This window comes from Exophiala viscosa (assembly GCF_022695815.1).
Source record: "Exophiala viscosa unplaced genomic scaffold EDD37scaffold_1, whole genome shotgun sequence".
In the NCBI taxonomy this organism is placed as follows: domain Eukaryota; kingdom Fungi; phylum Ascomycota; class Eurotiomycetes; order Chaetothyriales; family Herpotrichiellaceae; genus Exophiala; species Exophiala viscosa.
In genome coordinates, this window is record NW_026944353.1 from 1,846,624 (window position 1) to 1,865,000 (window position 18,377).

The 18,377-nt window shown below is 51.1% G+C and overlaps 10 protein-coding genes across 10 annotated transcripts; 4 read left to right on the forward strand and 6 right to left on the reverse strand.

Moving 5' to 3' along the window:
* Window positions 1–40: 40 nt before the first annotated feature.
* Window positions 41–1,725, forward strand: EDD37DRAFT_670894 (RTA1 like protein-domain-containing protein; the record flags this gene model as incomplete). Its single annotated transcript, XM_062819381.1, has 7 exons — window positions 41–59; window positions 119–264; window positions 342–440; window positions 493–626; window positions 698–771; window positions 821–996; window positions 1,055–1,725. The coding sequence occupies 7 exons, from the start codon at window positions 41–43 to the stop codon at window positions 1,298–1,300; spliced, it is 894 nt and encodes a 297-aa protein (XP_062674958.1). The 3' UTR covers window positions 1,301–1,725.
* EDD37DRAFT_661079 (putative alcohol dehydrogenase) lies at window positions 1,412–2,963 on the reverse strand (the record flags this gene model as incomplete). Its single annotated transcript, XM_062819129.1, has 2 exons — window positions 1,994–2,963; window positions 1,412–1,940 (listed from the first exon to the last, which is right to left on the reverse strand). The coding sequence occupies exons 1-2, from the start codon at window positions 2,506–2,508 to the stop codon at window positions 1,412–1,414; spliced, it is 1,044 nt and encodes a 347-aa protein (XP_062674959.1). The 5' UTR covers window positions 2,509–2,963.
* Window positions 2,964–3,301: 338 nt separating this feature from the next.
* EDD37DRAFT_615990 (uncharacterized protein) lies at window positions 3,302–4,241 on the reverse strand (the record flags this gene model as incomplete). The annotated part of the gene is made up of 1 exon (XM_062815643.1): window positions 3,302–4,241. A coding segment is annotated over exon 1 (714 nt), but the record flags the coding sequence as incomplete, so codon positions are not given.
* Window positions 4,242–4,243: 2 nt separating this feature from the next.
* On the reverse strand, window positions 4,244–6,426 carry EDD37DRAFT_36237 (cytochrome P450). Its single transcript, XM_062811865.1, has 2 exons — window positions 6,016–6,426; window positions 4,244–5,967 (listed from the first exon to the last, which is right to left on the reverse strand). Exons 1-2 carry the CDS (start codon window positions 6,158–6,160, stop codon window positions 4,397–4,399), a joined length of 1,716 nt encoding a protein of 571 aa, XP_062674961.1. The 5' UTR covers window positions 6,161–6,426; the 3' UTR covers window positions 4,244–4,396.
* EDD37DRAFT_36229 (uncharacterized protein) lies at window positions 6,298–7,847 on the reverse strand. Its single transcript, XM_062811864.1, has 3 exons — window positions 7,617–7,847; window positions 6,860–7,562; window positions 6,298–6,796 (listed from the first exon to the last, which is right to left on the reverse strand). The coding sequence occupies exons 2-3, from the start codon at window positions 7,455–7,457 to the stop codon at window positions 6,435–6,437; spliced, it is 960 nt and encodes a 319-aa protein (XP_062674962.1). The 5' UTR covers window positions 7,458–7,562; window positions 7,617–7,847; the 3' UTR covers window positions 6,298–6,434.
* Window positions 7,848–8,705: 858 nt separating this feature from the next.
* On the forward strand, window positions 8,706–11,016 carry EDD37DRAFT_36276 (uncharacterized protein). The gene is made up of 6 exons (XM_062811873.1): window positions 8,706–9,008; window positions 9,057–9,139; window positions 9,195–9,353; window positions 9,404–9,897; window positions 9,954–10,156; window positions 10,208–11,016. Exons 1-6 carry the CDS (start codon window positions 8,814–8,816, stop codon window positions 10,745–10,747), a joined length of 1,674 nt encoding a protein of 557 aa, XP_062674963.1. The 5' UTR covers window positions 8,706–8,813; the 3' UTR covers window positions 10,748–11,016.
* A 244-nt stretch (window positions 11,017–11,260) lies between these two features.
* Window positions 11,261–12,459, reverse strand: EDD37DRAFT_661083 (IlvN-domain-containing protein; the record flags this gene model as incomplete). The annotated part of the gene is made up of 2 exons (XM_062819131.1): window positions 12,230–12,459; window positions 11,261–12,178 (listed from the first exon to the last, which is right to left on the reverse strand). The coding sequence occupies exons 1-2, from the start codon at window positions 12,344–12,346 to the stop codon at window positions 11,261–11,263; spliced, it is 1,035 nt and encodes a 344-aa protein (XP_062674964.1). The 5' UTR covers window positions 12,347–12,459.
* Window positions 12,460–12,476: 17 nt separating this feature from the next.
* On the forward strand, window positions 12,477–14,114 carry EDD37DRAFT_684524 (peroxisomal 2,4-dienoyl-CoA reductase, auxiliary enzyme of fatty acid beta-oxidation). The gene is made up of 5 exons (XM_062819876.1): window positions 12,477–13,095; window positions 13,178–13,732; window positions 13,783–13,830; window positions 13,883–13,904; window positions 13,971–14,114. Exons 1-5 carry the CDS (start codon window positions 12,961–12,963, stop codon window positions 13,997–13,999), a joined length of 789 nt encoding a protein of 262 aa, XP_062674965.1. The 5' UTR covers window positions 12,477–12,960; the 3' UTR covers window positions 14,000–14,114.
* On the reverse strand, window positions 14,115–16,131 carry EDD37DRAFT_616018 (uncharacterized protein). The gene is made up of 3 exons (XM_062815644.1): window positions 15,358–16,131; window positions 14,612–15,303; window positions 14,115–14,557 (listed from the first exon to the last, which is right to left on the reverse strand). The coding sequence occupies exons 1-3, from the start codon at window positions 15,728–15,730 to the stop codon at window positions 14,312–14,314; spliced, it is 1,311 nt and encodes a 436-aa protein (XP_062674966.1). The 5' UTR covers window positions 15,731–16,131; the 3' UTR covers window positions 14,115–14,311.
* A 112-nt stretch (window positions 16,132–16,243) lies between these two features.
* On the forward strand, window positions 16,244–18,056 carry EDD37DRAFT_689791 (uncharacterized protein). The gene is made up of 3 exons (XM_062819990.1): window positions 16,244–16,468; window positions 16,520–17,088; window positions 17,147–18,056. The coding sequence occupies exons 1-3, from the start codon at window positions 16,366–16,368 to the stop codon at window positions 17,993–17,995; spliced, it is 1,521 nt and encodes a 506-aa protein (XP_062674967.1). The 5' UTR covers window positions 16,244–16,365; the 3' UTR covers window positions 17,996–18,056.
* Window positions 18,057–18,377: the final 321 nt, after the last annotated feature.

Consider the following 18,377-nt stretch of genomic DNA (forward strand, 5'->3'; position numbering starts at 1 on the left):
CCAAATCATCCGACTCTTCATCCATAAATCAATGCTCGCCATGGCACCAACATGTAACGGTATGTTCTCAACCATCAGGCCCTGAGGCATGGCGTATCTAACACCTCTTCCTGTACAGCCCTCACCGACCCGAACACTCTATGGAACTTCTGTCCATCCCTCGGCGCAGCGTACGCTTTGACCGTCTTCTTCGGCCTTGCCTTCCTCGCCCACGTCACTCAGGGCATCTACCATAGAAAATGGTACACCTGGGTCATTTGCATGGTGAGTCAAGAGGCGCTTTCTTCGCTACGACAGTGGATTTTATAGGTCTGCCCGGACTGAGCTGATCATCCTTGCAGGGCGCATTATGGCAGACAATAGCCTACATCTTCCGCATTCTAAGCATTGAGCAGCCAGGCAACCTAGGAAACTACGCAGCCTGGTTTGTTCTCATCCTGGTAAGGTCGCACTGTTACCCTCAAGTCCCTTCCAGCTCGTTGACATCCCCAGGTCGCACCCCTCTGGACCAACGCATTCGTGTACATAGTCGTAGGCCGGATGGTCTGGAATTTTGTGCCCACGGCCAAAATCTTGGGCCTTACGGCATGGCGATTCGGCACATGCTTTGTCGTTTTGGATATCATGTACGTCAGCCATTCTACCCTTGCTCGTCTTAGATGTCCACGACAGGAGCTGACGGGATTTGGACTACCAGTGCTTTCATCACCCAGGTTTATGGAGCAGCTTCTGCCGAACAGGAAAGCAATTCCGTCTCGCAGACTCTGCAAGGTATGTCATCCAGAAGAGCTGAACAATCTTGTCTGACGAGTACCACTAGGTCTCCACATCTACATGGCCGGCGTCGGTATCCAGCAACTCTTCATACTCATCTTCGTCTTCTTCGCAACTCAACTCCACCGTGTGCTCCTCAGAGGTGTGGGACTCGACAAGCAGGCCAGAAAATGTGCACTCACACTACTTTACACCGTGTATGCTGTTTTGGCATTGATAACGGTACGCTACACCCAGTCCCAACATGGTTATCACAAGGTTCTAACGGGACTATGGACAGATGCGCATCATTTTCCGCTTGTGCGAGTACTCAAATGGTCTGAACAGCACCATTCCCAACCACGAAGCATATCAGTACTGTTTGGACTCGTTGCCGATGTTGCTTGCGTTTATCTTGCTCAATGTTGTCCATCCAGGTCGCATAATGAGTGGGAAGGAATGTGATATTCCTTCTCGAAAGGAGCGCAAGAAGACTGGTGACCACTGCAAGCGATCCTTTGCCGATGTTGAAGCAAGTTTCATCTAACTCCAAATGTGACATTTCTTACATCATCCCAGTTGGAAACCGGTCTCGAGTGTCTCTTCTGAGTTATGAGCATATGTACATCTCGGACAGACCTACTGTAATTAAAGAAATCTAAGTGTCTGCCACTCGGTATACCAACTTGACACCGCTGACTATCCCTTCCAACATTGCGGGTAGTCCCTCGTCGAGCACCCCATGGAAGTCACGACCACCAACTCTAACTGGGTGTGGCTTCAGTTTACCTTCCCTCAACAGGCGCTCCGTGAGTGAGGCTTGTCTTTTGGCGAATTCAAGTTTCTCCGTTTCGGCCGGGAAGTGCTTTCCCAAAACATCAAAAGCCTCGCCTAGACACGTCATGAGGATACTGCTTGAGTAATCTACATCCTGCCGGGTGATCCTGTTCAGGAGTATGGTGCCATATGCTTTGTGACCAGGCTTTGTCGACATAGACTCCATGCAGATTTCGATACCTTGTTGAGAGCCAATGGTGTCCCAAACCAAGAAAAGCTCGCCTTGGGCATACTCGCGTATTTTTTGCGCACAATTTGTGTCATTGTAGTCGAAGACAGCTTCAGCACCTCTAGACCTGCACAACTCGTTGTTGTTCGGAGAACATGTCGTCAGCACGGGATATCCAGCTCTAACCCATCAGTACAGTGTGATCTCTCACCCGTTGGGATTTTGTGGACTTACAGTTTACAGTATTGAGTGGCAAGACTTCCAGCTGAAGAACTTCCTCCATATATCAAGATGTATTGTCGTTCGCCGATCGGGTTGTCTGGGGTGTTCAGTTTCATCTCCTCGAACAGGCCCTGGCCGCAGGTGAAGGCGCTTGCGGCGACGGAGGCTGCCTCCTCGAAAGCCATCTTTTCTGGTGTCGCCATGCACAGATCCCTCTTGGCTGTGATGAATTCTGCAAAAGCGCCGTCCTCTGAGTTGTTGCTGTTCGCGCCATGGGCAAATCCGAAGACCCGATGGCCTTTCTTCCAGGGCTTGGTGACCTTGGCACCGACTTCTTCGACAATGCCGGCGAAGTCGCATCCTAAAATGCCGTTTGTTGCTGCCCTGCCTTGTGAGGTTGCTTTGCAGTCTGTTGGATTGATTGCGACTGCAACGGTCCGGACGAGTATGTAGTCGTCACGAAGTCTGGGGAGCGGCCTTGTGTTGATGACCCTTGCCTTCTCGCCGTCCCATATTAGAGCCTTCATCGCAAGCGTTGTATACTGGAACAGGTGAATGCCACGACTGATGCCAGGGTGCTACGTACTATTAGGTATCGAAGCTTACTTGAGGGCGGTCCAACTGTGGTCTCCAAATCTCGTCTACGGAAAGGCCATCTCCCTAGGGAGGTGCTGACAAATAGATCTGACTTGGTCTGAAATCCAGCGAAATGGATAGATCCGACACAGGAAGTGAACGCTGCTTCATACCATTGCAAGTAATGCACGTTGCATGGCACCAAGCTCTATGATGCACAAAAGAGGGAAAGACTCGGGAAATATACCGGATGAAGAACTCGTATCCCAGTACATAGCTATCTCTCCACAGTCTCCAGGGTAGTCAAATCCATCATGACTGCATGCCTTCAAGCTTTGGAGATATCGACCTTTCCACGACCCACACCATACCATTGGGGCATCGGACGGTCGGATCTATCTCTGCCTCATCCCGAGCGGCCCATTCTCATCCTTGTCCAGTGCCAACGTGATAGTCGCGTCAGGATCGATCTCCCCCAATTCCTTACTAGGAAACAATAATTTCTGGAAAAGTTGTAGAACTTGGATGGCACTATCGCTAGTGATCATTGGCCCAAACACTCCCAATATGTCCTCGATGAGTTTCCGAGCAGAAGGTGAGAGATCAGTATCTCCTGGACTGTACTTTCTGATCTTCCGCCAAAGCGCAGTCGAGGTTACTGGGCCAGGACGCTCTAAATCGAAGTCTGCAAGGAGTTTCGCGATCAATGGAGTTGCAATAGTCGGAAGCTCCTTGCAAGTATACCGAAGCTGCACAATATTCTTCTCGCCCAGCCCGGAGAAGACAGTGTTCTCGGCTTCGAAAAGAGCGTACACCGTCCTGCCTGACTTCTTGAAGCTATTGACCAGTTCAGTAAAGGTGTCCTCGTTGGCATCCGCACTCAAGGCTGGCGCCACGAAAGAGAAAAAGCCCTTGATGTCTTTGTATTGTATCTTGAGTCCAGTTGCGACGATTGCTCGATGCAGAAGCTGAGCTTGTTGTGTGGTGAGCTTAGGCGCGTCGGGCCATTGTATCTGTATCTCCTCGAGAAGTGCCTTTGCAACGTCCTCAGACAGGTCTTTGTTGTTTGCTGGATCGAAGAATGCCACGAGTGCTTGGTATTTCTCTGACTCGACTTTCACCACGACTTTCTCAACCTCTTTCCACAACCACGAGTCAGGATTGAGGCCATCACCGCCTACTGCCGGCAGGAGTGAAGCGAGATTGCGTAGTTCTTCACCGATGGGCTCCTCAAAACCGATCTTGAGAGGCTGATATCCAGAGTGTGCTCGATGCATGAGATTTTCACCATATTGTGCGGCTACACTTAATCTCTTAGATGTGCCGGCCAACAGCGCTGCGTAGGACTGCGTCGTCTCGGCCCAATTCACGTACGGTGCAAATTGCATCAGGACCTTGATTGCCGGAGCTGATTCCATGCCGACCGTGTCCGTAGGCTTGGGAGCTTCGTCGGGATGGGCAATGAATTTGATAGGTATGTCTTCGTTGGCGCTGGTCGGTGGAGGAGGATTGATGGGGGGCGCCATGATTGATTGAGCGAGCTGAGGTTGACGAGGCGTAAGATCTGAACAGACTGCAGTAATGATTATGAGAAAGATGTTTCCAGTGTTTCCAGTGTTGTGTTTCCAAAAAAGAATGCGAAAGGTCAATAAACAATCAAGAATCGCAGTAGTGATGGAATGTGGCGGTGATCTTAACTTCACCCCTTGCTTCACTACTTTTGAAGTGCCCTATTACTTCACTTGCGCATACTACACGACAACTGGACGACTGAATGGCTATCACATTCATCATCGCTGGCAGATCACTTGCAACATTGATATCGATGTTCCTGGAGCATCAAGCTGCCTCCAACCTCCTCGCCCTGACAAAAAGCTCTTTCGGATTGCTGTTGAATCGCTCCACAGTAACCATTTTCTCCGCCGGCCGAGCTAGTTCCCAGTCGAAGGACATAATCAGCGCGGCGATGACGATGCTCAACTCCATATAAGCCAAGTTCCTCCCAATACAAGCCCTGGACCCAAGACTGAACGGGAGGACATAGTCTTTGAGGTTCTTACGCTCTTCTGGTGACGTCTGAAACGAAGAGTCCGTATACTCGTCGCATGGCAGCCAGCGTTCCGGGATGAATGACTTTGCATCATGGAACAAGTCCTCGTTAAGGTGAAGAGAGTATAACGGCGCGCTTACTGTTGTACCGGGGGATATCTTGTGCCCAGAAATGACGACGCCGGGCTCCACCACTTTTCGAGGCAATCCGAACCCAAGGGGGGTACGTACGCGGAATGATTCGTCCAAGCACGCACGCAGGTATTGGATGTTCTGAAGGTCGGCAAAACTGGCAATAGGACGCGCTGTTGGTGGCAAGCCACTGTATAGTTCGTCACGAAGTCTTCTTTGCTTGTCTGGATGCTTGGCGAGCTGGTACATGCAGTTAGTGAGTGAGGTCTGCGTGGTGTCGTTACCAGCATCAAGCATGGTGGTGCACTCGGCGTGGATCTGATCGAAGGTCATCGGAAGCGGTCTCTTCTCGCTAGGACTAACGGGCAAAGAGCTGAAGAGATCCGGTTCTGGAGGATTCGAGCGCAGTCTTTCGCTCACCAGGTATCGAGCCATGCCACTGAAATAATCGCCTGCCATTTGGCCGTGAGTATACTTCAGCAACTTCCGACCAAATCGGTACCAGTCCTCCGGAAGATGGGCGAGCCAGGCATTGAAGTGAACAGCGGAATGGTAAGAATTCATGGCATTGGTCTGCCTTACGTCGCCGGATGCCAATTGCATACTGCAAATGTCGTTCCCTCTGTCCAGGAAGCCGTACTCGTTGGACCAGAACATGGACGTGATTGCGTCGAAGGACGTCATATTCAGCCACGGACGAAGATCAAATGTACCTTCAATGGCAGGATATTTGTCGTCTTCGCCTATTTGACGGCCCTCGCACTTCGCTTCGAGCTTCTTGCACAACTTGTCGACGACTCGCATAACTCTCGGCTCCATTGACGTGATTTGTGGACCCGAGAAGACGTGTGAGAGGTTTCGTCGCTTGGCAGCATGTTCCACCTTGCTAGCAGTCTGAGCCATGGAGGGATTTCCAGCTGCAATCATCTCGTAAAAGTCATCCTTAACAATCGAACTTCCATAGTTGTAGATCTCCTTGAACGCACGAGGGTCCGTGAAAGAGATATGGTTCGACGAGATTCGCACAACGGGGCCTAGTTTTTGATGGGCTCTATCAACAGCTGCGTATCTCTGACCTCGAGAGCTGTGGTACATGAGCCAGAAAGGTGTATAGGACCCGAGTGACGGGGTAGGAAAGCGTCTGAGTTTCCGAGGGTCAACGATGATTTGTATCACTGTCCATATCAATATCCCTATCAGCAAACCCGTTGCGGCCACGAATGTCAAGACTGTGGCAGTCAGTCGTCTGAATTCTCTGAGGATGAAACAATGCTCACCCGGAATATGCATTCTGTATCGATTTGCCAGGGACAGGTCGTCTACACTTTGGTTAAGCTGGTCATCCAGGATCTCTTGTTGTGCTTCCGTTGGTTGTATATCCGTACGATGAGAACTTGCGTAGAGAATGCGAATCTTTCGCATGTTTGATATGAATGACGTTCAATGTCGTCTTATTAGACGCCGCCAGAACGCCTGATCAAGTCTGGGGAGGGTTGATGTGTGTGACGATCCGTCGAAACTTTCCCAATCCGGGAACTTTCGTCGAAGAGATCGACATACCCCGGAAAACCAGGTCGCGTGACACATCATCCAGAGCACCCGGGGCTCCGGTATCATTGATCTCGCTCCTCATATACTGTATGGGCTGGCAGTGCAATTCAGTCGCTCACCAAGTGTGGATTGAAGCAATATCCACCTAAATGCAAGGAGTATCGACCCACTGCAGCCTAGACCCTTTCCATATTTGCTGCAAACGTTCACTGCAAGTCCTATTTGGCCATCTGGATTCTAGCATAGTAGTTTCCAGCCAGTCCAGAAGACGTCGCTGTTCCTCCTTACCCGTGAAGAATTGGCCACACCAAGAAACAAGATGGCTCCCATTGATCTCGGATCCAATTTCCCTGGTGGCAAGGCAGATGCCGCAAAGCTTCCTGCTTGGTTCAAAGATCTGACTCTCAGTGTACCTGTTCAGCCTTAGAATATTGGTATTTTCTTGCATGTGAAGTGCGTCTACTGCCAGTATCACTTTCGCGGTATAGTAGTGTTGCCACGCCACTTCTTTTGGGATGTCAGATCAGTAGCTCCAGGTCAAGCATGAAATAGTCAAGGCCACAGACTTACCATGCCAAGTACTCAGGAAACGGATGGCGGGAAAAGGGCCGAACTTGCCATCCCTGAAACTCCACGGACGAAAGGCGTCCGGCACGCTGCTTGCCCAAAGCTCAATAAGTCCTTTCAATCTTGTGGATTGCAAGTCTCGTTCTGACCTCGCAGTCTTGCCGAAACCACAATTGCATGCCAGTGCTAGGATCAGTGTAATCCGATTTGTCCAGACCTCCTCGGATGCAGGCAAGAAAAGAGATTCTCCGGCAATCAAGGCCAGGTCGAACTGGCACTTTTCCTCCTTGAGGAAGCATAGCCGGAGACTTTCTCGAAGGTAGATCCAGAACGATGTGCCTGCTAGGTCAGTATCATAGACTGACCATTTCCGAGTGGTGCCTCTCAAGGTGAACAACGAAGAAGCACCGTCGAGATGATGCCGTACATCTTTGTCGATCTCGCAGAATTGTTCGGACATGCGGAGGATCACAACGGTGGCCAGAAGGGTGGCTTCATTCTCGGGGCTGAAAACGGAGGAAAGCGAGTCGATTAGGATGCGAATCACTTTACAGTGGTAATCCTCCTTAACCGCCTCGTCAATCTCGCCTCTCACATTCATGAGGTTGGATGCATAAGAGAGGCAGGCATAATACAATACCGGACTGTGTACTGCTAGCCTTGGCACAGTCTGGCTTAGATGTCTCTCAGGAGTGACAATATCAAGCTTCGCCTGAAGGTCAGAGAGCATGTTCAAGGACTTGCAGCAGGGCCATCTTACCCACACCCCGGCGTGGCTTTTGTAGAACTGGAAGAGAGCACATTCTGCCTCCTTGGCGTTGAAGTCCTGGATGTTTCCGTTCGTGCTTGCAAGCCGCTGTTCAGGACTAGAGCCTGGTGGCAGAACATAGCTAAATGTTGCCGAGGGGCTGTTGAACACAGCCTCTGAGATCGCATGTTGATGAATGCTGGAACCGACGATGGTGGCAGGCTCAACATCGGATGCTTGTGCAGTTTCGGGTGATGTTGCTCCGAGGTCGCTGGGAGGGGAGAGTGCACCTTGTCCAACTGGAGCTGCACGAGATCAGGTTCCCTCTTAGTTAAACACGCTTTCCAACATGGAGTCTCACTCGGACCATCTCCGTCGGAAAGCACCTGAAGCCCTTCTGACGGGGAAGGCACGCCGGGTCTTTTACCGGAAGAATACTTGCTGTAGCGCAGCTTCAAGTCCCCATATGTACATCTCCGTCGAATTTTGGCAATGCTACAGTTGGAGCAGCTAGGCTTTGCATGATCGCCTATGCGCCAGGGAAGTGTCAGCACTGCCAGAAAAGGCAAGGTCAGGGCTTCACATGCATCTGAGATGTCTCTCGCGACATGAAGTGCTACCAGCAAGGGTCAGTACGATCTTGATCAGAGGAACGTCTTGGTGGAACGTGCCAGCCTGGTCGCCGAGCCTTAGGCATAATTTCCTGCCATACGCTGAAGTCTTCCTGTTCGAGTCATTTTCGCCGTCCAGTCCAGGGCTCTGACCTTGTTTTATACTTGGGAGGTCTCCCTTCCCCGCAGGCTCCATGGCGTTGATCATGCGGCCAAATCTCCCCGCATGGAGACACGGGATATCGTGCCCACCTCCCTGCACCACCTCGGCCCGTCCTTACAAGATTGGGGTGGCCAACCTTTGACGAAGTCTTGCAAGTGTGCGATAACAACGGCGAGAATGCCTGACTTGGCGAGATAGATTGCCACAAAGTTGGTCATGCGGAGTACCCCAGGATCATGGACTGTGCACTATTCCCTTCTTGGGGAATCTCGGCGAATGCCCCGAATCTCGCTCGCCTTTAGCAAAAGGACACACACCAATCATCATGGAAGGAGACGAGCAGTGCGAGACAACTTATAAAGATGATCGTGAATGTCGCACTCATCCACAGGGTGATCAAGTTCCTTGTACTCATCACATCAATCAGATCTGAACATGGCTGGCGGCGAAAAGATCACGACCTCTGAGGGGTCAACTGGGAGTGAATCTCCACGACGAGCTGTTGACTATGCACACATCCCACGCAGAAGATACTTTGCATCTGCACGAGGGCGTGCCTTGCGGGCACAGATAGCCATCGCCGGATCGATTGGCTTTCTACTTTTTGGGTATGACCAAGGTGTCCTTGGAGTAAGTATGGTCATGTTGAGAACGTTATCAACCACTGAGAATGGCTAGGGCCTGAATGCGGCTGAGGAGTTCCTTCAACAATTCAATCATCCATCCTCTAGCCTTCTTGGTACGATCAATGCCATATATGAGTGAGCATACACCCCTTGTGATGCGGTAGTTGCACGTTGCTGACTGTTGCCGAAGAATTGGATGCTGTGTCGGTGCTCTCATTGTCTTCGTCTGTGGAGAAACGCTTGGTCGGAAGAAATGCATCTACATCGGCGCAGTTATTATGTTCATTGGCGCGGCATTGCAAGCCTCTTCATTTGGTGTAGCACAAATGCTCGTCGGGCGCATAATATGGTATGCCATCCTTTCCTGGCCCTTGTTGGAGCTTGTCCTGATGATGCTAGTGGCCTCGGCAATGGCTTTAACACCGCTACAACACCTCTCTGGCTATGCGAACTACTTCCCGCCAAGCGCCGTGGCCGTGACGTGTCGACCGCTGGTAATCTGATCGCGTTTGGAATCATCATCGCTTACTACTTCAACATTGGGCTATCCTACACAACGGGTCCCGTCCAGTGGAGGCTGCCGATCGCCTTTCAGGGTGTCTTCATCATTCTACAGCTCATCTGGACAAAGTTTCTTCCAGAGTCACCAAGGTGGTTGATCAAGCATGGTCGCCACGAAGAGGCAATCGACATCTTGGCTCAGCTGCAGGGCAAAAATGTCCCTTGCGATGCACCCACCGTCATTGAGCAGAAAAGACTAATTGACGAAGCCCTGGCACTTGAAAACGAAGGTGGTCCATGGAAGTTCTCCGAAGTCTTCACGAATGGACCACTCAAGATCAGGCGCCGATATATCATGGTCATTGGGATCCAAGCTATGCAGCAGCTAGCAGGTAGAATCGTCCTGGTGTTATATGCCCACTCATACCCTGACCACTGACATGGGCAGGTATCAATGTCCTGGTTTACTATGCCCCGCATACCTTGACGACCGACATGGGCTTTGGTGCCAGAGAGGCATTGTACGTTGGAGCCGGTATCGCTGTCACGTACTGGCTGTTTTCGTTCTCTCAGGTGTTCTTTCTGGATCAGATGGGACGACGTCGACCCTTGATCGTTGGTGGATTCTTACAAGCACTCTGCTTCCTTTGTGTGAGTACTCGTCTGCACTTGCTTCGAAGATATCTCTGACGAAGGGCATAGGCTGGACTTTTAAACAAAGACGTCACCCCAACCAAGGCCAAGGCATCCCTGTTCTTCTTCTTTGCCTACGAAGCCATATTCGCCGTCGGCTGGCTGGCTATTCCCTGGCTATACCCTTCTGAATTCATGCCGCTCAGACACCGAACACATTCGGCAGCCATAGCCACCGCAGCTGACTGGATCTTCAACTACATGATCGTCCAGATTACGCCTATCAGTATTAGCAACATCCGTTGGAAGACGTACATGATATTCTTCGTGATCAACATTGCTCAAGCCATCATCGTCTGGCTCTTCTACCCGGAGACGTCTGGAAGGACCCTCGAGGAGATTGATTTCATGTATGCCGGTGACTGTGATCGTCTCCTGGTCATCGGCAAGAATGGTCGCACTCTTCCGGGCTTCAGAAGCATGATGAATCGACCAGGAAATCCTGAGATCGGTGAAGCGAATACGGCGCTCACCAGGGAGGTTCGTGTTGAAAGTGACAAGGAAATGGCAGAGTCCAAAAGTCGACACTTGGAAACCTCGTCGACCTAGATGGTTTTCATTTGGCGGATGATGGCAAATGCGTGACGAGGGATCCAACTCCGGCTGTGGCCGCGTGCATTGGGAAAGCCGTGTCTCTCTTCATACAGCATTGTACCGTTTTGGCAGCGTTGACATGACCGCAACCGTGACCGCACCGAGGGGTCCGGTCATGTCACGGTCACGGTCCTGGTTATAATCGTCCGGTGATGTCTGGGTCATGACCGACATGACTGAGGGTGATAGACCACACGCCGCAAAAAATTCCTGAATAACAGTCGCTTAGTCAAGTTTCAGATAAGGATTCCTAACACTTAGAGGACTTGATTATATCACCTGAAGTGGGTTGGCCATGACCTGGTGACCAAACACCTCGGTCAGACCGGTCACGGTCATAGAACCACGGGGTCAGGTCAGGTTATTGCCAATGACCGGTCAAACCAGTATGTGTCGGTCACCCGGGTCACGTGCGAGGCTGAGACAGGAAAGGGGTGGTTGCATGGCACTCCTCTTTCTGTGAAACCTCTACAGGGTCAATCTCTGCCTGACTCTTGCCTCCCCCTTGGCTAAATCACTCTTCTCGGCCTGCCTATACAACTCGTCCAGAGCTCCTTGCACGCCACCCTCCTTCTCCTCCAACTGTGTGAAATCTTCGGCAAAACTACCATTGAGAACTCTGTTCTCCGCCACGCGGGAGAACTCTTTCAACAAAGGCTGCAGGATTTCTTGAGGATAATTCAAGGCGCCTTTGAGTTGCCCGTACTGACTCACAGTCGAATGGTGGACCAATTGTTTCACGAACCCGTCATCCGCCATCTTCTCGAAAATCTCGGCGGGCTCCTTGGACATGAACAGCTCAAAGCACAACGCCTCTTCGCTGCAGCCCAAGTTCTTGAGTGTGGTATAGGCTTGCTCAAAGATGGTGATCACTGTGGGAAAGAGAGCCTGTTCAGCAAAGAGGTCAATCAAGGTCTCCTCACGACAGCTGGATTTGATGGCGCCTTTCCTCAGCGCGCCGATGGCTTTGGCAATGGTGAGACTCCACTCGTGAGCCTGTGCAGACCCATCCTGCTCGGAGGACACAAAGCATGGAAACCCATCGCCCTTGACGAACAATGAGCGTACGCTGGTCCCGATCATTCGAGGCGCAACCATGACGACGTCCTGACTTGGGGCGATCTTGAGTTTGTTGTAGAAGTAGTTGTACCCACTCGCGACTACGATGACGGCACGGTGTTTGAGCACAGGTGCGAGTCGATTGTTGAACAGCGCTGGCTGAAACTGATCTGGGATCAGCAGGAAGAGCACGTCGGCCCGAGAAGCGGCATTCTCGAAGTCACTTGTGAAGTCGACACCGTCTTCTTTGCACATGGCGGCATATTTGTCATTCAGGCTTGTCGCTAGTACTTTCGGGACTTGCTTGAAGATGTGCTTCGCGAGTGTCTGTGGTCCAAAGTTAGCTCATGGCTGGGTACAGTGTTGCATCCTTCTCACGTCTATGAGGTTCAGACATTGGGCTCGCCCTTGATTTCCATAGCCTATGAAGACTATGGTCTTGCCCTCGAGAAGATCGAGGGAGGCGTCTTTCTCGTAGTAGATTTGTGCAGACATCGTCCCTGGGATGGTTGCGACCTTGGGTTTGAGGAACAATTATGATGTTGGTCACAGTTTCTTGGACAAGAGGACCGGACAAGGACAGACTCGACATTTTATCCTTTGCGAACAAGGCTCCAATGCAGTATTACGTTCTCACTCCTGTCTCGGTGTACCAATCACCCGATACATCGGACTCATGAAACCAACATGACCGGATCCCATCCCGCTCTTCGATGCAGCGAGGGACGAGGGCGAATTGTATTTCTGCCACGGTCAATCTGCTTTTTTGAAGAAGTCATGCTCTCGATGTACCGACCTAGCCAGGACGCATAGCGCATCATGGCACAAGTGCGGTGCGGGGACCCCAAGAATATCTCCTTTTCCATTCTAACCATTTCTGGCATTTTTCGGCGGCCATGAAAGGCCGAACCACAAAGATCTCGTCATGTTGCTGAGCCAGTGTCCCTTCTCTTTGGGGAGAATGTCAGTTTGTTCATGGCGTGGATTGCACCGACCCCTATGTTTGCGACAGCCTTTGATCAAGGTCGCTTCATCTCGGAGCGAAGATGACCGTCTCAAAACAAAAGCGAGCTCCTAGGACGAACTGAAATGGCCGCTGCAAGGCAGACATGGCAAGACTTCTCGAAGGAAAAGTAGCCGCAATCACGGGTGGACTTACAGGTATAGGTAGAGCAATTGCTATTGAGTTTGCGAGGCAAGGTGCAAAAGTTGCTGTCAATCATCTAGGTCAACCCGCTGAAGAGGTGAGCATATCAGGATCGAGGTCAGCCTTATGACCTCCCTCGATTGGAGGCCCATACTGACGTATGAGTCATGTCTGCACAGCAGCATCAACGTTGTCTCTGTAAAGAAGTTGGGAGTGAGAACAGCCATGATGAATTCCCACTATACTTTTACGCAGGCGACATTTCCGATCCAGACGTGGCCGAAGCGTTCTTGGCCAGTACAGCTCAGCATTTTGGTCATCTTGACATCGTCGTTGCGAACGCTGGAGTGGCTCGGTTCCATGACTTCTTGTCAACACCCGACGCCTTCATACAACAACACCTTCAGGTCAATGTTTGTGGAACCTATTACATCGTACGTGCTGCTGGCCGAATAATGAAGGAGCAAGACACTGGAGGATCAATCATTGGCATATCGAGCGTTTCGGCTCTCACTGGGTCTGGAGGACTGGTCCACTATACACCGACCAAGGCTGCGGTGCTTAATCTGATGCAGTCATCCGCAGTGGCGCTGGGACCGTATGGCATCAGGTGCAATGCACTGCTTCCGGGCACGATCAAAACACGGCTCAATGTGGATGATCTTGCACAGAATGACAAGCAGAAAGAGGTGGAGCAGAGAACGTGCCTGAAAAGGGTAGGCCTCCCAGTAGATGTACGTTGAGTTGGAACATACCGTCAGTGCTCACTTCTGACGAGTCGTAGATTGCAGGACCGGCGGTGTTCTTGGCTAGCGACCTTTCGCAGTATGTAGTAGGTAGTTTCGTCCTTCCAATCTCGAGTGTACTGTGCTGACTTGTCTTAGACTGGAGCTCAGCTGTTGGTTGGTAAGTTGCAGAATAGCTTTCGTCAGGATATCTGTATGCGCTGACTGAATGATGAAATCGTCGTAGATGGTGGTTTGTTTGTGAATCTGCAGTGACGCTTGATATTGATGATCCTTCCACCAGACGGGATTAATGGCTTGATCACGGGTCACGATCTGGCCTGCTGTTCTAGTGTATGTGGAATCTTATGGGAGCTGAACTCAACGAGGTATGTTAGGGGTGAACAACCATGCCATGCAGTCGTTGCCGGGCGCCAAGCGTCCACAGGGTAGCCCACAAGTATCTAAGTAGGTAGGTACATGCCTAAAACATCTGTCATCCAGATAATTGACCAGCCTTTCCCATTCATAGGGATTTTTGGAAGGAGCACAAGCGCCACGATTCCACGATCAGGACGTAGACTCACTCTATGATGCGAATCCAAACGCTCTTCGGCCTTCCTCACCATTCAGGATGGCCGCCTCCCCAGGAAACCCTTTCAACCCCTTCTCGTAACACCCACCGCGGAAGTCTTCTGGAGAAACACCGTTCAGGAAATCCTGTAATTGACCTTTCATATATCGCACGTTCATTTCCGTGGTTGGAGTTGCGGCGCCGTAGACCACACATGCAGGTTCTGTGCCTTTGTGCTCGATCTCGACTGCATGGCACATCTATTTGGACCGTGGTTAATGCTGGGGAAGGATTCTGCAAGGATTGGAACTTACATCCATGTGCCACCATACAGTATCTCCAGGCTCCATCTTAGGAATATAGGCCAAGCACTCCTTCAGGCGCATATGAGGAAAGGCGTCTGCACTGAGTACCTGAGGAGTGTGTCGCCAAACTCCAGGGAACCAAGGATCGTCGAGGTTAAGTGTCCATTTTTCAGCATCCATGATATCAGCGCTGCTCTCTGGTGGCTGGAAGAGCGGTCGCAACAACACGTATGCAATGCCGTACCTCAGATCTGGGAAGAGCTGGAGTGTGCCCTCATGAGGAGCCGCAGGGGACAGTGCCGTCCAACCCTGGAAAGCGCGGACGACGTGCGACTGGTCGGCGCCAGGATAGTACGCTGGGTCACCGCGCTTCCGGTGAGTAAAGTCAAAAGGGTCGAATTCCTCCGGTTTGCCAGCAAATATCTTGTCGTATATTTGGCGATATGCAGGATCACCCCAGCGACACAGACTACCCGCGTCAATGTGTGGCCCCAAGCCCAAAAAGCGCTTTCCCGGAGGACGCATGCGCATGGCATCGGCATAGGCTAGTGGTGCAGCGAATGTCTTCTCGGGATCATCATCATCGTTGAACAGATTCAGGATGGCACGCTGCACAGCCATAGTGCGTGGATGAGTGCGACAGCCAAGTTGCACCCGCGACCAGTAAAGCTGTAGTATGTACGGTTCCTCTTTGGGCCAGCCTTGGGGCAATAGTTAGCGAATGACTCACAGGACGTAGCAGGGTCATAACATACCAGTGATGACACCATCGTTCTCCTGCAAGTAGGTCTTTATGTCCTGAAACCAGGATCTGGCTGTTTCTTCTGGAATGGTACCTCTTACAACCACACAGCCTCTCCGTTTGATCTCCTCCTTTTCCACGTCGGTCATTTTGAAGAAGTCCTCGTAGGAAAATTCATGAATGAGACCAGTCCCGTCTTCTTTGATTGCTTGCGTAAGAACCTCAAGCTGTTTGCAGACGGCAATCCAGCTACGACGCAGAGCGTCTTCTCCATACTGGGCTGCAATATCTTTCTTGATCCTGACATTATCAGGATCCAATTCGGCTTCCTCTCTGGTATACTCAGGCCACATCCATTCCACAGAGCTATCACCGGCGTCGTCCATTCTTGGGTCCCCGCGAGCAGAAATCAATCATGCAACTTAGTTGACCGTGAAGAACCTGACGGGTTTCGAACAGCGCTATAGCTTTATACTTGCTCAGAGAAGACTGGCCTCACGTAACGTCGTCGAAGTCACCTCGATGGCCAGGAAGGGTTAATCGCCGTAGTGTCTGCACGCAGTTATGACCATGCTTCGCCGATCGCCGTTGCTGTTTCCTGCCCGGAGAAAGGCACTAAGTTCTTCTACCTGGTCAGATGGACTTCGGCACACCAGCACATGCACCGGACCCAGACTTCTCTTTCAGATGTGTCTGGCCCAGGATCCTGATAAGCTAGACAGAATGAGGTTAACCGACAGAGTCCGAGAAGGGTTCTAGAGGTCACGTAATCGGAATTTGGCTTGCTGATAAGGGTTGGAAGGAAGCACCAATGGGAGCAGCCCCGGCCGCCTTCACACCTTCCAATCCCCAAGTGCAATTGATCTCCCCAGTAGCGACATCTTCGTTGAATCTAGCTTGCTCCTCATTACATTGAAACGATACAGTATCAATTATCAATCCGTGGTCCACCATAAATTTGTGAGTCCCAATTTACACACCCCAAGAGGCTGTCCACGGCGTCGGCCGAACTCTGCAGAATATGGCGCATGGAATGTTTGCCACCTTCAAGGTCTCTAAGAAGGAAACTGGAACCACAAGACCCATGGTGCGCCATCGCCGGTCCACTAAGGGCTGCTATACATGTACCCTACCAGGCGCCACCACATGGTGTTGCAAATGCTGACCCGTCTCAGGTCGACGTCTGAGAAAGAAATGTGATGAGACCAGACCAATTTGCCGCAGATGTGGGCAAAAGTCATCAGTCCAATGCATCTGGGAAGCTGAACAGCAACTTTCACCATGCAATTCTGGAGCCACACATACGACCAGTACAGCATCACCATGCAGCCTATATACTAGTACTACCAGTACGACGCCATGGTCACCTCAACTGACTCTGCAGTCTTACATAGCGCACCAATACACGGCAGAGACGCAGGCATTCGATATCGACTTCAGGCAGCTTGAATACCTGCTCCGGACCTTCGATAACATTCATTGTGTTTCTTGGGTTGATCCGAAGCACTCTTTAGTTGCGCTCGGATTTCAGTACGCGCTCGAGAGACCATCTCTGATGTACGCCTTTGCTGCATGTGGTGCAGCCATCCTGGCAAAAATTGATTCTCGATGGGAAAAGGTCAGCCTTGCTCACCATACTCGGTCGATCAGGTCAGTATCTACAGCGCTCAACAGCATCAGAACACCAACTGCGGATGACCACGAATGGCTATTGGCGTCGATCAATGCTTTACACATATTTGAAGTAAGCAAGTCGTATCTCGCTCCACTGCCATTCTTCAATCATTAATTCACATGTCTAGACATTGCGGAATTATGACTCTCGGCCCAACACTTTTCATCTCACTGCTGCGGTCCGGCTTTGTGCCAGGGAAGCTGAACCTCCGCCACCAATGACTTTATTCAAACACAGGATCCTAGGAGAATTTATCTTCCAGCTTGCGATTGCCAGCACGTTTCATGCATCCTGTTTTCCCTCTGAACAACCGCTACTGTACGTTCATGACTTGCTGGAAACTCTCTGTGTTGACTGCGACCTGGTTGACAGCGAAACACTCAACTGGGCAACGTCGTCTCCGGTCGGCATCATACACGAGGTTTTCGATTGGATATTCAGGCTGTCGTACTTGCGTCTACAGGTTCCGCTGACTGGATGGCACCGTACCGAAGCCAAAGCTATTCTGGTCAAGTTAGAGAGCTGGCGGCCTTTGTCACCCTACTCTGCCACAACAATGCATCCAGCTGGTTTACCGTTCGAGATGACTGTCATTGCTGACCTGTATCGCTGCGCAAGTCTCATCCTGGCCCATAAAATCCTCCAGCCTACTCTCATCCCCAAGGACGCCGTGATCCGCTCATACGTAAACCACGGGGTAGTCCTTCTCAACAATATTTCAGATTTGAAATTGAAGGACACCACTTTGGTGATATGGCCCATCTTCATCCTAGGTTTGGGCGCAGGCACGGACGAGGAAAAGGTTGCTTGCCAGCGGCCTCTCCAATACCTACTTTCCACTTGTGGGATCGGATGTACACAGGGCATCTTGAAGTTGCTTTTACATGCATGGGGATGCCAGCCCACGGTGGATGGTGCTGGTTCTGGCCTTGATGTCATTTTCAGAGACGACCTTCTCTGCCAAGTCATTTTCTGAAGTACAATGTCGTGGTGCTCGATGAACAGTAGGACATGTAAGACCACAATATCAAGACTGCAGACTGTGATTCCTCTTCCTCACGGGAAGCAGACGGTATCGAATGGTCAGCCTCGACCAATATTACCCCATATCCAATGCCTCTTTGAGCGTGTCTTCGTCAGTTCAATATACAATCAGCGGATCTGTAGCTGTGCGGACACATCTTTTGCGACTACATTACCGACCATCTCTGCACAGCCATAGTAGAGTGAATTCGATGAATCTGGATCCTATTCGGATCAGATTTACTATGAGGTGAAAGTTAGGGTCGCTGCCATCGATGATCTTTGGAAAGCGTCCCGATCTGGCTAACCGCCAGCATTGCGGAGATTGGCGTCCC